General features: G+C 42.0%; 2 protein-coding genes and 1 pseudogene across 2 annotated transcripts; 1 reads left to right on the top strand and 2 right to left on the bottom strand.

Annotated features, from left to right (window-relative positions):
• The first annotated feature begins 95 nt into the window (after positions 1 to 95).
• LOC132992980 (lysozyme g-like) lies at positions 96 to 2869 on the top strand (annotated as a pseudogene).
• Positions 2870 to 5164: 2295 nt separating this feature from the next.
• On the bottom strand, positions 5165 to 6757 carry LOC132993004 (lysozyme g-like). Its single transcript, XM_061062640.1, has 5 exons — positions 6614 to 6757; positions 6231 to 6308; positions 5724 to 5926; positions 5482 to 5632; positions 5165 to 5408 (listed from the first exon to the last, which is right to left on the bottom strand). Exons 1-5 carry the CDS (start codon positions 6615 to 6617, stop codon positions 5272 to 5274), a joined length of 573 nt encoding a protein of 190 aa, XP_060918623.1. The 5' UTR covers positions 6618 to 6757; the 3' UTR covers positions 5165 to 5271.
• Positions 6758 to 8325: 1568 nt separating this feature from the next.
• Positions 8326 to 12558, bottom strand: LOC132992972 (lysozyme g-like). The gene is made up of 5 exons (XM_061062592.1): positions 12344 to 12558; positions 10813 to 10908; positions 10519 to 10727; positions 8973 to 9123; positions 8326 to 8883 (listed from the first exon to the last, which is right to left on the bottom strand). Exons 1-5 carry the CDS (start codon positions 12351 to 12353, stop codon positions 8717 to 8719), a joined length of 633 nt encoding a protein of 210 aa, XP_060918575.1. The 5' UTR covers positions 12354 to 12558; the 3' UTR covers positions 8326 to 8716.
• Between the last annotated feature and the right edge of the window lie 2097 nt (positions 12559 to 14655).

Below are 14655 nucleotides of genomic sequence, written 5' to 3'. Positions count from 1 at the left end.
ATTTCCTCCTCATGCAACCTTACACTTTTTCTCCACTACACTTAAAGGACCAATCAGTAACATATCTACTGACTGAAATGATAAAGTGATCAGACATTAAGGAAACATGCTATGTTGAAGTGCTGGCTTCTCTGACAACAATGCAGCAGCCAGTATGTCCTCCTTCTAACTTTAGATTCTGCTCCTGAATGCTCTGGTGATACAAGTATTTCAGCTCAAGTAGAAGAAAACAGGAGGCAGGAAATAATGCATCAGACAGGCTTGGGGTGCCTGGTTCAGAAACTCACAGTGAAAGTGAAAGTGAGCCTAACGTTTAAACAAATGAACCAAAGATAAGACAGAGACGCTGTGCTGTGGCTGCAGAGAGATCACCAGAGAAGAGAACAGGAGGAAAAAGGTTGGTGCGTTGTTATTTACTTAGTGATTATTTTTATTTTACTCACAGTTTCATATTTATAAGACCACTTATAAGAATCTTAACACAAGCTGAGACGTCTTTAAGTTGTGTCTTTAGCATCACAGCAGCTTCAATTTGAACACATCAGTGGTGTGGCCTTTAAAACATGTCACAACGGTTTTGCTCACTCAAAAAAACAAAAAAAAGTGCAAAAGGAAGATGTACTTGCATGGCAATAATGAGATATTGATGACATGAATATTATCTGCCATATCCAGACTGAGACTTACTTATCATACTCTCTAAAGGACTCCAACGACTTTTTTATTCTTTTATTGACAGTGTGCAGGACCAGGCTCAGTTGGATCTCAGCTTCACGTGAACTGCAGAGGATACCATGGGAGGAAACTGTAAGTGTCTGTTTGCCTGTAATAACGAGAACGTTTGAGATCTTGACTTATTTGTCTTGTCACCTCGGGATATCAACTCTGTTTTTCCTGTAACGCCGAGAACATTTCAGACGTCTTCTCAAAGTCTTGATAAATTAACTCGTTATCACACGTGTGCCAATCACGATCCTCCAGTGTTAAAATGAAGCCAGTGCAGAAATGGAAGTGTTGACAACTGGAATGTGGGGAATACAGCGTATTATCCAAGTGGCAACCTCCGGTCTTGAAAAATGAAGCCAATGCGGAACTGCAAAATCCTGCAGTTCCTGGAGTGTCCACTAGAGGCTGGCTGCAGGAACACAGGAAGTCACATACACACCCATTCAAAAAAGCCTGTTTTTACAGCAGAAATTAAGAAGTTTACAGCCTGGTTCAAAAAACTAAATATGTCTGATTAGTTATTGTCATCGTGGCACACACTGTACGGGGGGTGAATGTTTTAAACGGCTCCGTTTTGATTTTATGAATGATATGTGTTATCCAAGTTAGGCGTGTAGCTGACCTGATTGACAGGTGGGCGTGATGTAACTGTTTGTCAGGAGGTTTAAAACCCGCCTCAGCTCCAGCTCTCAGCCTGTCGTTAAGTTGACTGAAAGTTAGACTGAGACAGGATTTCCAGCATGGTGGCTGCTGCTGATGAGACTCCAGAGCCCCCTGCAGGAACAGAAGGGTGATGTCACTCAAGCTTCAAACATTAATATTTACAGATTATGGTATTTGAACATGCATGAGTTGTTTTACTACAAAGTCACAGCGCCAACTACTGGCCTGGCATCTACACTCCAGTGTTTTCAGTCCTTTGATGGGATTTGTGTGCACAGCGGGTTTTCATCCAAATGTCATCCTCTGGAGGCAGAACATTTTTGAAAGTTTAAATGTAAAATTATTCTTTTTTATGTGTAAACATGGCCTTAATGTGTGTTATCACATGCCCGTATTTAAGAAGTTGTTAATATGTCAGCTGAATGTAAGATGAAATATGTTTCCTCTTTTTTTGTTTGTTGATGAAACACTCTGAACATTAGCGTCCTCAAGCAGTGAAGAGGAAGATGATGACGGATATGGAAACATTATGGACGTTAGAGCTACTGGAGCTTCAAAGGAAACGGCTCGGCAGGACAGGCTGCTATACTCTGGTAAGTGCGGCAATAAAGAAACACGAGCTGACTTTGACTAAGGGTTGTAGCACTAACGCTGTGTTTCCTGTTTTCTGTGTCTCTTCTGTCTAAAAGGTGAGGAGGCGTCACACAAAATGGCAGAGTATGATTTGGACAGAATGAAACAATACAAGTCTAAAATCAAGAGTGCAGCAGATAAATATGACATCGATCCAGCTCTTATTGCTGCCATCATCTCCAGAGAGTCTCGGGCTGGAAATACAATCAAGAGTACTGGAGGCTGGGGGGACTATGACCAGAGCCGAAGAGCGTACAACGCCTTTGGACTGATGCAGGTTGTAATTAATGCTTCTGTTTATCTCACATCATCATCATCATCATCTACAGCCTCAGGTGGAGAGACATTTACAGCAGTGTTTGTCCATATGTTGTAGGTTGATGTCAATCCAAAGGGAGGTGGGCACAAGCCAAGGGGTGCATGGGACAGCAAGGAACACCTCTGCCAAGCCACGGGTTGATTTTATTGAAAAGATCCGGGACAAATTTCCCGACTGGAGCAAGGAGAGGCAGCTCAAAGGTTTGTTGTACTGAACCGGGAGACTTGCACACACTTGAACATGTCTTCACACGTTACTTATCTTTGTTTCCTGTTTGTATTCCATTCTGCAGGAGCAATTGCAGCCTACAATTGTGGGGATCGGAAAGTCGATAGCTACCGGGAAGTGGATAAAAACACAACAGGCAAAGACTACTCCAATGACGTTGTGGCCAGAGCAAAGTGGTACAAAAGAAATGCAGACTTTTGATTGTTCGCAGCTTTTCCGAAAATGAAGGAAATACTCTGTAATGTAATGTTTTCCTTTCCCTTGCGATACTCACACTTAATAAACACGATGCAACGAACATGAGTTTCTCATCTTGTTTGAACTCTGATTGGGACATTTAAAAGAAAAGAAGGGACAATAGAAATCTCAGAACCCATTGGCAATCGTCTGACAAAAGCGCTGTTCAGATTGCCGTTTCAAGCCGCGACAATATTCAGTGCAGGAAGAGGCAGAAAATTCAAAGACCTTATTTGAAGCCTGTACAAAAAATACTGTGTATGAAAACTTCTGATAAAACCATGAATAAATGGATAATGAGTAATAGCAGTTAAATGTTGTTTCAGGCATTTAACTGAGCAGCAGGTTTTTGACAGATGGGAATTATTCCATAATTTGCTGCCTCTAAATCAAATCGAAAACTGACTTCTGAAAGTCAAACATTTCGGAGGATGAAGAACTAAAGCTTCACATGTTGAGCATGACTGGACCTGGGAATTAAAAATAAAGTCACTCTTGAAGTGCTCAGGGATATTCCCTTCACTCAATGTTTTAAAAATAGAAACACATATTTGAGAAATATTGATGTTATAAATGTTGAGAATCTGGAGCTTCTGAAACAAAGGAGCAGAAGAAGCACGGGACTCTGATCGCCATCCTGACAAAGCGTCTCTGGAGGAGCAGAAATGTATGGAGATTCGAGGGAAAAGTACTAGCCCAAACTACATCACAATATGCAAGATATGAATAAATTAGACTGTAATAACGAGTAAGGAGACAACTGGAGGTGACGAGATGATTGACCCTTCGAATGATCCCAAGGGATTTGTTTATTTTCCTGCTAACCCAACTCAAATTCTCATCAACAGAAACTCCCAGAAATCTCGTAGTTGATACCTGGGACATCTCAAAGGAATCTATGTTGAAATGGTCTCTATTGTAATTTTGGACAAATCCTTAGAATATCATTTTTTTGCCAGTGAAAATGACAGTTTGATTTTTTTTTTTAATTCAAAGGTAATTTATTCAATTTAAACAATTTCAGATAATCAGTTAAACCAATATTAGCATCCCTCATCAACATTTGAATGAGAGAGAACGAAGGTTGTGCCATCTGCAAACATTATTGGAGACAGAACGTGTGAAACATTATACAAATCATTGATAAAGATAAGGAATAATAACGGTCCCAAAATGGACCCCTGTGGAACCCCGCAATGCAATCCTGGCTTTGTTGGAATAGCAATCCTTGACAGAAACAAACTGGCTTCTGTTGAAGAGATGTTTTACCCATTGTGTGTAACATCATGAAAACCATATGTATTTATTTTTGTCCCAGTAACACATGATGACTAACTGTATCAAAAGCTAGACCTATACAATTTTACATAACCTGTGCAGGAATAAAAATAGATACCGTGGGCAATTTAACTAAAACTGTAAACAGCTTAAAAACATCGACAAAATTAGACCCCCAATGGTTTCTGAGATTAATTCAAGAGGGCATGAGAAGAGAGGGCATGAGACGAGAGGTCATGAGACGAGAGGACATGAGACGAGAGAGCATGAGACGAGAGGGCATGAGACGAGAGGTCATGAGACGAGAGGGCATGAGACGAGAGGTCATGAGACGAGAGGGCATGAGACGAGAAGGCATGAGACGAGAGGGCATGAGACGAGAGGGCATGAGACGAGAGGGCATGAGACGAGAGGGCATGAGACGAGAGGTCATGAGACGAGAGGGCATGAGACGAGAGGGCATGAGACGAGAGGTCATGAGACGAGAGGGCATGAGACGAGAGGGCATGAGACGAGAGGTCATGAGACGAGAGGACATGAGACGAGAGGGCATGAGACGAGAGGTCATGAGACGAGAGGGCATGAGATGAGAGGTATATACTGTATATATCTCAACTTTATTAACTATTATTATTATTACAAAGACTTCTCTGTACTTGTCTGATAAACACTTGAAAAAAATATCCCTGCTAAAACCAAAGACTGTAAATATGAATGTTTGAAGCTTGAGTGATGTCACCCATCTGTTCCTGCAGGTGGCGCTGGAGGATCAGCAGCAGCAGCCGCCATGTTGGAAATCCTGTCTCAGCCTAACTTTCAGTCAACCTCAAGACGTTTTTTAAAAAGTAATCCCCCGTTCAGTGTGTGCACATGAGGACAATAACTAATCAGACCTATTTGTTTTTCTTGTACCAGGCTGTAAACATGTTGTATGTGACTTCCTGTGTTCCTGCAGCCAGCCTCTAGTGGACACTCGAGGAACTGCAGGATTTTGCACTTCAGCATTGGCTTCATTTTTTAACACCAAAAGTTGCCGCTTGGCTAAAACCCATCAAGCACAAAAAACAGAGATATTTGTGGTTTTGTTTTTTGTCTCATGTTTATTTACCTCAGGATTTCACACAAACAACGTTTTAGACTTTTACTTAATGACTTGCAGGAAATGTTGTCAGAGTGGGCTTCAACAGTTAAAAGCCACCATGGTTCCTGTACCACTGGGCTCTGGCAACAACATCATTGGAGTAGTCTCTACCGGTTGTGTGGCCATCAACGTTTTCATAAGAATGGACGTTTCCATCGCCCATGTTGTAGGCTGCAATCCCACCTGGAGAGTTAAACACACATAAGATCAAACCATTTCTGTGTTTGTGTCAACTTAGTGGGTGAGTGAAACAAACCTTTCAGCTTCTGCTCCGGGCTCCAATCAGAAAATTTTTTACTGATCCGTCCGATGAAATGAACCAAGATGCCCGTGGCTTGTCTGAGGTGTTCCTCGCTGTCCCAAGCGCCCTCTGGAGTATGCCCACCTCCGTTTGGATTCACATCCACCTACATATGTTTGAAGGAAAGCTGGTTATATCATCAGAAAATCATGCTAAGCTAAAATCATGTGAGTAAAAAAAGTAGCATTTATGAGCACCTGCATCAGTCCCCAGCCGTTGCCATGGTCCCCCCAGCCTCCAGTGTTCTTTATTGCGTTTCCAGCCCGAGACTCTCTGGAGATGATGGCAGCAATCAGAGCTGGAGGAATTCCCTTCTGAGCCCCCACTCTGTTGATTTTAGACCTGAACTCTTCCATTCTGCCTGCATCAGTCTGGGCCATGGTGTGTGATGCTCTCACTCCTTTAGAGAAAAAAAAAATCACAGAAAAAAAGCGCTAGTAGACTCGGAGCGACCAAATCTGATATTGACCGTTTTCACAAACTGGATTTCTTTTGATTTCAGGCTCATGGTGGGAAGCTCAGTGGTCCAGGTTTGTTTAAAGTCTGACAAATGTCCCATCACTTTTTTTTTGACCAGCACATAAAAAAAACATCCTTAGAGTAAATCTAGAGGATTTGTCCCCTGCCTTGCATGTTGACAAGCAGCACCTCTGTATTGAACTACTTCATATAAAATGAGCTCCTGTGTTTCACAGCTTACTTACCTGAGTATCCCAGATTGTCCTGATTAGCCGTTTGCTGTGATGCACCGGTAGTTTGAACTCTCATGATGTCTCCGTAACCTGCAAATGATACCTTTATTATAAGATCAGTTTTGAACAGAAACAGAAACAGAAACACTTTATTTAATCCCTGGGGGAAGAAGATGGGATGTTTCAGTCACTCTGATAAACAATACAGCAGGAGAGTATATACAGGGAAAATAAATATAATTATGAATAAAATGAGAACAAGAAATAAAGACATTGGTTAAACAAAGCACAGAGAAATGAGGAAATGAAGTTCAACTAAAAGTAAAAACAGATTGTTGAGGAAATTCGTAAAACTTGACTTCCCTCAAGAAAAATTCCATCAGACGAGCACTCACCCATCTTTGATGTTTCCTCTTCTGGTGGTCTCCTCACAGCTGAGATGTCAAACAACACAATGTCCCTCTGTGCACTCTCCGGTTGTATTTATAACTCAGTGCTGTCACTTTCACTTTCCTCATGACGTCACTCCCTTCCTCGTGCTGTCTGGTGTTTCTCCCTCTTGCCTGCAGGAGGTGTTGTGAGCTGATGTGTCAGTAGAGAAAGAGGAGAGAATCAGGTGAAGGCAGCTGGTTTACAAGAATCAGACTGAGCTACACACACAAAGGTTTAATTACAGTCTGAGTTAGATAAATCTGGTTGTATCCAGTTTTTTACTCACCTTTACCCATACGTGAAGCCGTGGCAGAGACACCTAAACCCATGACTAAAAAACAAGTTATTTCTTTCCTGGGCATGTGTTCTTAATGTCGAGATTTTATTAGCAATTTCTTCGAGATGGAGAGAACACTGAGAGACATCGCGCACAAAAGAGACCTAACAGCTCCAACACACCTGCACCCCGAGACCGGACCTGAAAGATGTACCTCTCACTAACCCTGACCTCATTTTCTATTTTGATGGTTCTGCTTTCAGAGATCCTGCACAGGGCACTGCCCATTTTACACCATCACAAAGTTGCAGCCTTGTTAGAAGCCATCCTCCTACCAGCTAGTATTGTTGTTTGCAAATGTGCTGCACACACTTCTGCCCGAGATCCGGTGTCTATAGGTAATGCTCGAGCAGATCCAGCTGCCAAATCCGCAGCTGCCTGCACTTCTCACACTTCTTATCTACACACTGACTCAACTTCCTCCCCCCTCCCCTACAGCCTTCCTGTCTACTCTGGCTTCTCTCTCTACCCCTGCAGAACGAAAGCTCTGGTCTCAAAATGGCTGCCTCTTCTCTGCGGGTGTATGGAGAGGTCCAGATGATTAAACTTGTCTCCCTCGTAGACTGTTTTGACCATGTGTCCAAAGGAGGGGTATGTGCTGTAGTTCAAAAACATTGGTTCACAAAATTATTTTCTACATTTGCAGCTGATTTTTGTAAAAACTGTTTGATATGTGCCCAAAATAATCCAGGACCAGCACCAGCACCAGACAGACCCTTTCAACATGTCATGATGGATTTCATCCAACTAACCCCCAGTGAGGGTAAAAGGTACTGTCTGGTACTGGTAGACATGTTTTCTAAATGGGTAGAAGCTTTTCCAGCCAAACATGCCACCGCCTCAGTAGTAGTGAAAGCCTTACTAATAGAAATCATTCCCTGGTGGGGAATCCCTGAAAAACTGTCCTCAGACAATGGCTCACATTTTGTCAAGGAAGCCATACAACAGCTTTCCACACAGTTGCGTTTTGAATTGAAAACTCACTGTTCTTATCATCCACAGTCAGGTGGCGCTGTCGAGTGACAGAACCATACTTTGAAACAGAAACTGGTAAAGTGGTGTCAAGAAACAAAGCTCAGTTGGCCCAAGTGTAGGATATTAATCACCGGGCAGACTAGCAGAAGGCGTAGCCACTAGGGCAAGCTGAAACCAATGACATTGTATTACTCATGTATATGCAATATACCTACACCATGTGAATGTATAAATATGCTCTGCAACCGGGACTGCCTCAGGAATCTTTGATGCACTTGTGACTGACGTTACTTTTATAGCTGATTAGCCCTTTTGCAAAAGAACTCTTATTTTATGCAATAAAATACTCAAAGACAAAAGACGTTGACTTGAGATCTTTTATTACCAACAGAAAAATCCACAACAGACGTCACCCATGTGTTCCTGCAGGGGGCTCCGGAGGATCATCGGCAGCAGCCGCCATGCTGGAAATCCTGTCAAAGCCTAACTTTCAGTCAACCTAACGACAGGCTGAGAGCTGGAGCTGAGGCGGGTTTTAAACCTCCTGACAAACCGTTACACCGCACCCACCTGTCAATCATGTCAGCTACGCGCCTAACTGGGCGGTATCTAATCTTCACCAGCAGAGTAGTTTTAGTAAGTAGTACGGGAGGATACAGAGATTATTATTTTATACATTTCTTTCAGCATCTTCTCACTTTGGGCCAGATTAGTAGAAACACCATCAGTGGTTTTTATTCTGTTTTGTAGTTTGCTATCCAAAAAAGAACCCCCAAACGGACTGCAAAAAAGTCTTGTATTTTTCTCGGTACCACTGAGCTCTGGCCAAAACATCATTGGCGTAGTCGCCACCTGTCGTGTTTTTATCCGCATCTTTAGGGTCGACTTTTCCATCCCCGCAGTTGTAGGCTGCAATCCCTCCTGCAGAATCAAATAAAAGTAAGATCAGATTGATTGTGTGAAGAGGGTTGTGCTTGTGAAAGTCCACTGCATGGTTCAGTAAAACAAACCTTCCAGCTGATACTCTTTGCTCCAGTTTGGATATTTTCTACGGATCTTTTTGATGAAATCAACCAAGATCCCTGTAGCTTGGCTCAGGTGCGCCCTACTGTCCCATGCTCCTCTTTTTTTGTGGTTTCCTCCGTTTGGATGGACATCAACCTACAGAGACAACAACAAGGTGTTAGTAATTCTCACATCAGTAGTTGTGGCTTTGACAAGTAGAAATGAATAAAGGATAGGTATCTCAGTGTAAAGAGATAGTTTCTGCTCTCAGCCGTGATTCTTCATGACGCTGCCAGAGAGGAAGCATCGTGTCTGAGCACATTTATTCATAATACCCTTTTTCAGGGCACAACATCAGCGCACGACGCCTTTTGTCTTGGCCAAAAAGTTGCACTAGAACACACCGCAAAGACTACAGCCGCCGACCAACCACCACGTACGTTCTGCGCATGCATGAGAGGAAATAACTCTCCATGCCAGCAGGCGGCGCTAGTCTGTAATCGTCATTCCAAAAAGGGGAAACCGGAAGTGGATGAGGAAGAACGCGGAAAACTAAACCGTGATACAAGAAGACAATTTTCTCACCGCTGTCGTTCAACACTCATATTATAGGTACTTCTAATGGAGAAAAATGTCTGATAAAAAGTTGAAAATGCCGCTGGCGCTGTCAGCCCTTGGACCTTAATGGCAGAATATGTGATTTTTTGATCCAGCAGATGTCGCCCTTGAGCACCAGCATGAAACCAAAACAACTCGCAGTGCATTGTTGTGTTAGCATGCTAATGCTAGCGATCTTTATTACGCTCGTATCTTCACACTGCATGTAAATTTACCTGAAATGAGCGTGATCTAGAAACACAGTTAAGCAGTGAGTACAGTATGTTATTCTTCTTTTCTCTAGTCCCTCAATTAAACAACTTTTATATACTTGATTTCGATTACAATGAAGTGTGAAAAATTGCATATTCAGCCTTTAATTATTGTAACAAGAATAGAAGAGGCGCTTCTGTATTTCTTCACGTGCTCTGGCTCTCCTGTTTCGTTTAGCTGAACAGCCAATCAGAGAGATTCCTACCCCCAACTGCACCGGCACATGTCGATTCAATCGATGTGAAATCGGCCAAAAAAAGGCCAACTAGGGCCGATGGGTATCGATGGAGCTGAACACTAAGCAAAAACGAGGGCGAGGGTGACGACCACTCAGCAACGAACCGACGGCAGACGGTCTCTTTGGTGTGTCAGGGCCTTAAGGGGGCCCCATCAGTCAGCACTCACTCTCGGTGCCCTGCTTAGCGTTGCATGAATTATTGCTGTTGAAACCAGTGTTTGTCAATGACAGTCAATGAATAAAAATGAAGAGGAATTATTAGTCTATAGGAGAGAAAAAGAGGAAGAGGAGTAAGCGTCGGGACACTGGGAGACGTAATGGTGATGAACGCCGGTAGGAGGGCCGCCCAATTATTTTTTGCCTAGGGCCCCAACAGACTCTGGAATCACCACCGTCTACATGTGAGGCTCCAGTGTGAGTAATATATAGATATTTGTAAAAACCTGCATCAGTCCCCAGGCTTTGCCATAGTCTCCCCAGCCTTCATAGCCCTTTTTTTGAATTGTATTTCCGGCCCGAGACTCTCTGGAAATGATGCCAGCAATAACAGCCGGATCGACTTTATATTGATCTGCTACAAAGAAGATGTCATCCTTGTACTTATTCATTCTTTCCCAATCTGCCTCTGCCAGTGCATGAGATGCGTCCACACCTTGAAAGAGATCAAACAAAAGGAATAATTACTCAGCACAACAAAGTAACGTTGAAGTCCTCTTGTGTTATACTGCAGTGTTTACCTTTAGCCCGCGTCGGCCCGTCCTGCTGGGCTGTTATATCTGAAGCTCCAGAAGACTTAAACTTCATGATGTCTCCGTAGTCTCCATGTGAATACCCTAATGATCAGTTTATCATATTAGTTTCAATCAACATTAGCCGTTTTCACATATGCACTCACATCAGAAATGTCTTTCGCAGTGATGCATTCATTTAAAAACATGTAGACTTCAAGTTCTTGTGTTTCTGTTCTATTTAGTCCTGCAGAGTTCCTACAGCTGGAGCTTCATACAGGCTCTGCAGGCTTTGTTGGTTTTATGACATTATTAGGCTAACTTTAGTTTAGTTTATATATAATCAAACATAATACAGAATGTGTTAATTCTGTGACACATGGTCAAAGTAAGTTTTACTGAAAGAAGAGTTTTATTCATAGAGGGGGCGGGACATCGTTGATTGACAGACAAACAGTCACCATGGTTACTCACTCTCACCTGCCTGCTGCACACTAAACGAGAGGACAAAGAGCTGCTGCATGACATCACTTCATCAGCATGCATAGAAATCAAAGTATAGAAATAAATGATTGTTGGCCTACTGTTAAAAAAATTAACAGCCAAGGTCCGGACCTCGCTGATATGATCGCCTCCCTCCATTCCATAACGTCGTTTAGCCTAATCCCTATAGGTTCAGTTATCACAGGTGAGCTTCGAGTGGAGAGGCTTGTTAGTAACTTTTAAAAACAGAGAGAGCAGAAAACACTGACAGCAACATTTGAAACACCGGGGTTATATCTCCCCTCACTGTCTGTCTGAGCTCCTCTCTGTCTGTCTCTCTGCAGACTGTTAACGTCTCTCCGGCTCGTTAAACGGTTTCGCTATCCGAGATGTAAACTTAACTCTCCAAAATATGCAAATAAGTTAACTGTTGCTCACGCCGTGTCGGTTTGGAAAAATATCACAACAGTTGCATGTAACCGGGATGAAGTGGTTTTTGCGGACATTACTCTTAAGTTTCGTTTTCACCACTGAGGAGCAGAAGGGGACAGAAGGGGAGGGGGAGACGCGTCTGTGTAGGAGCATAAACTGCAGCATGAGAGAATAAACACATTAGCCCGGTTCTACGATCTCTCTGCTTTGGCAGATCGTCAGCACGTTCAAATCCTTCACGATCTGAGATTTTTATATCGCCCACCACTAACCCATATGTTTAAAACGGTTCATTCCAAAGACAACTGGACTTGGTGGAAGACCTTGATGATCGCCTCTCCTTTTGGATGGAAAGATATTTAACCAAGTCCTGTTGCTTTTGGATCAAGCTTCATATTTACCATGACCTGCATGACTGAGAACCCACACAGATATAAAAAAGGTTTAATAAACAGACTTTACTGTCCAACTGATGAAAGCGAGTTGTAAGCCCGGCTGAATGTTATGAATGAAGAACATTTGAAAAGTGAAAATAATCAACAAGAAGAAGATGAGAAACTACTGCACAGCTCTGACTACATAAGAAGTTTTTTTAAAACCCATCATGAACAGCACAAGCTCTTACCGATCCCCATTTTGTGTTCAGACGGTCCACTTGAAGCTGAGGATGAAGCCTGTAGCACACTGAGCTGTGACACACTGTTTGTTCTTTTTGCAGGATGGGTGTGTTCAGTGACTGGCTTTTATAGGGTCCACTATCTCGGCTTTATCTTGCCAAAAGACTTCCCCCTCCCTTCCTCTGCTCTTGATAGCTGGCCTGCACAGCTCTGACTGTACATACCAGTGTTTCCACTGCTTAAGAAGTTTTATAAAACCCAGCAGGAACAGCACAAGCTCTTACTGCTTCCCTTTTTGTGGTCAGGCGGTCCACTTGAAGCTGAGGATGAGGCCTTTTAAGAGCCCGAAATGTAACAACGACACGAAATGTTATAAAAAAATGAAATAAAACCTGAAATGTAATAACTGGTCGATAATGTAACAAGATGCTGGGGGGTTGCTGAAGGGGGTTGTTAATAAAGAAACCAACAACCAAATAATTTATATTACATTCACTCATCACATCACATGAGCTCTTTGAAAAACAATCAGAAAACATTTTAAAGTTCAGTTTACAGGCTACTGTCTGTATGGGAGGGGGGGGTGGGGGGGTGGGGGGGGGTGGGGGGTTTGACTGATGAATGACCTCAACAACAAACACTCACCACGTATGGGTGAGTAAAAAACTGGATACAACCAGATTTATCCAACTCAGACTGCAAGACGGTCCACTTGAAGCCGAGGATGAGGCCTTTAAAAAGCCTGAAATGTTATTAAAAAAATGTAACAAAACCCGAAATGTAATAACTGGTCGATAATGTAACAAGATGCTGGGGGATTGCTGAAGGGGGTTGTGCTTATGTCAACTTAGTGGGTGAGTGAAACAAACCTTTCAGCTTCTGCTCCGTGATGACATAAATATTCTACTTGTTGGTGTAAAGATGATCAACACAGACCCTGGGCCCAGTTTTTCAAAAAGTTTAATCTGGATCAAAGGGATCCCGATTTTGTGATCCCTTTTTTTGTCCATTCTTATGAAAACGTTGATGGCCACACAACCGGTAGAGACTACTCCAATGATGTTGTTGCCAGAGCCCAGTGGTACAGGAACCATGGTGGCTTTTAACTGTTGAAGCCCACTCTGACAACATTTCCTGCAAGTCATTAAGTAAAAGTCTAAAAAGTTGTTTTTATGAAATCCTGAGGTAAATAAACATGATACAAAAAACAAAACCACAAATATCTCTGTTTTTTGTGCTTGATGGGTTTTAGCCAAGTGGCAACTTTCGGTGTTGAAAAATGAAGCCAATGCTGAAGTGTAAAATCCTGCAGTTCCTCGAGTGTCCACTAGAGGCTGGCTGCAGGAACACTGGAAGTCACATACAACATGTTTACAGCCTGGTACAAGAAAAACAAATAGGTCTGATTAGTTATCATCCTCGTGCACACACTTAACGGGGGATTACTTTTTAAAAAATGTCTGTTTTCTCTAAGCAGAGAAGAGAGTGAGCTATAATCTATCAATAAACTGGTCTTAGGACATGTTTGTGTGAATTTCACGGCTTGCAGATGCTGAGTGACTCTCACGGTCAGAGATAGTGGGCATGGTGTCACGCGTGACACTTGACAGCTTGGTTATAAAGCTGCTGCGTCATGCTCGCTGAAAGTTCAGTGTGCGCTGAAAAAAACACTCCGATCGTCTGACGTCACTTTCCTGCGTCGTCCACTTTGCCATTTCGTTTTCGAGTTGGTTTGAATTATGATCACTTTTTAGCACAGCAAGTTTGAAAACGAAAAGCCAAAGACCTTTTTGTTTTAATTTGAATGATGTCATACAATATGCATACATAGAGAGCAAAAGTATAATGCAAACTGGATGACTGAATATTCATTTTAAATATAGGTCAAATAATGCACCTATAATCTGAAAATTAAAACGTGCTTCTGTTACTGTATTTTAATTTTAAAATTAGCTTTTTCATTTGAATTATGATACAGATTTAGCGGGGCATTTTTTGAAAATAAAAAAGCAAATGTAATTTTCTTCATTTTAATTTAGTCAAAGAATGTGCATTTTTGAAGTCGAAAACTAAAATTCAAATTAGATAAATTAATCATCATTTTATTTTTGAGTCAAATAATACACTCATTCTGAAAATTAAAAATAATTTCTGTTAATGCATTTGAATTTTCAAATTAGCTTTATCATTTGAATTTTGATCACTAATCGCTTCCATTCTATGCAGACTGAGCTGCTAGTTTTGTTCCAAAATGCAGCTTTTTTGTTTTTGTTTTTGTTTTATTTTATTTGCTTTATTTCGTACTGTTTCTTGTCTTGTG

This window comes from Labrus mixtus, chromosome 2 (genome assembly GCF_963584025.1).
Source record: "Labrus mixtus chromosome 2, fLabMix1.1, whole genome shotgun sequence".
Classification (NCBI taxonomy): Eukaryota; Metazoa; Chordata; class Actinopteri; order Labriformes; family Labridae; genus Labrus; species Labrus mixtus.
Note: the sequence above shows the minus strand (reverse complement) of the source record. Positions and strands in the feature narration are given on the sequence as shown.

Coding starts and splice junctions, on each gene's coding strand:
- LOC132993004 (XM_061062640.1), bottom strand. Junction 5,927..6,230: donor GGACAATCTGGGATACTCAG/GTAAGTAAGCTG, acceptor TTTTCTCTAAAG/GAGTGAGAGCATCACACACC. Junction 5,633..5,723: donor ACGGCTGGGGACTGATGCAG/GTGCTCATAAAT, acceptor AAACATATGTAG/GTGGATGTGAATCCAAACGG.
- LOC132992972 (XM_061062592.1), bottom strand. Junction 10,728..10,812: donor CGGGCCGACGCGGGCTAAAG/GTAAACACTGCA, acceptor ATCTCTTTCAAG/GTGTGGACGCATCTCATGCA. Junction 8,884..8,972: donor CAAAGAGTATCAGCTGGAAG/GTTTGTTTTACT, acceptor TTGATTCTGCAG/GAGGGATTGCAGCCTACAAC.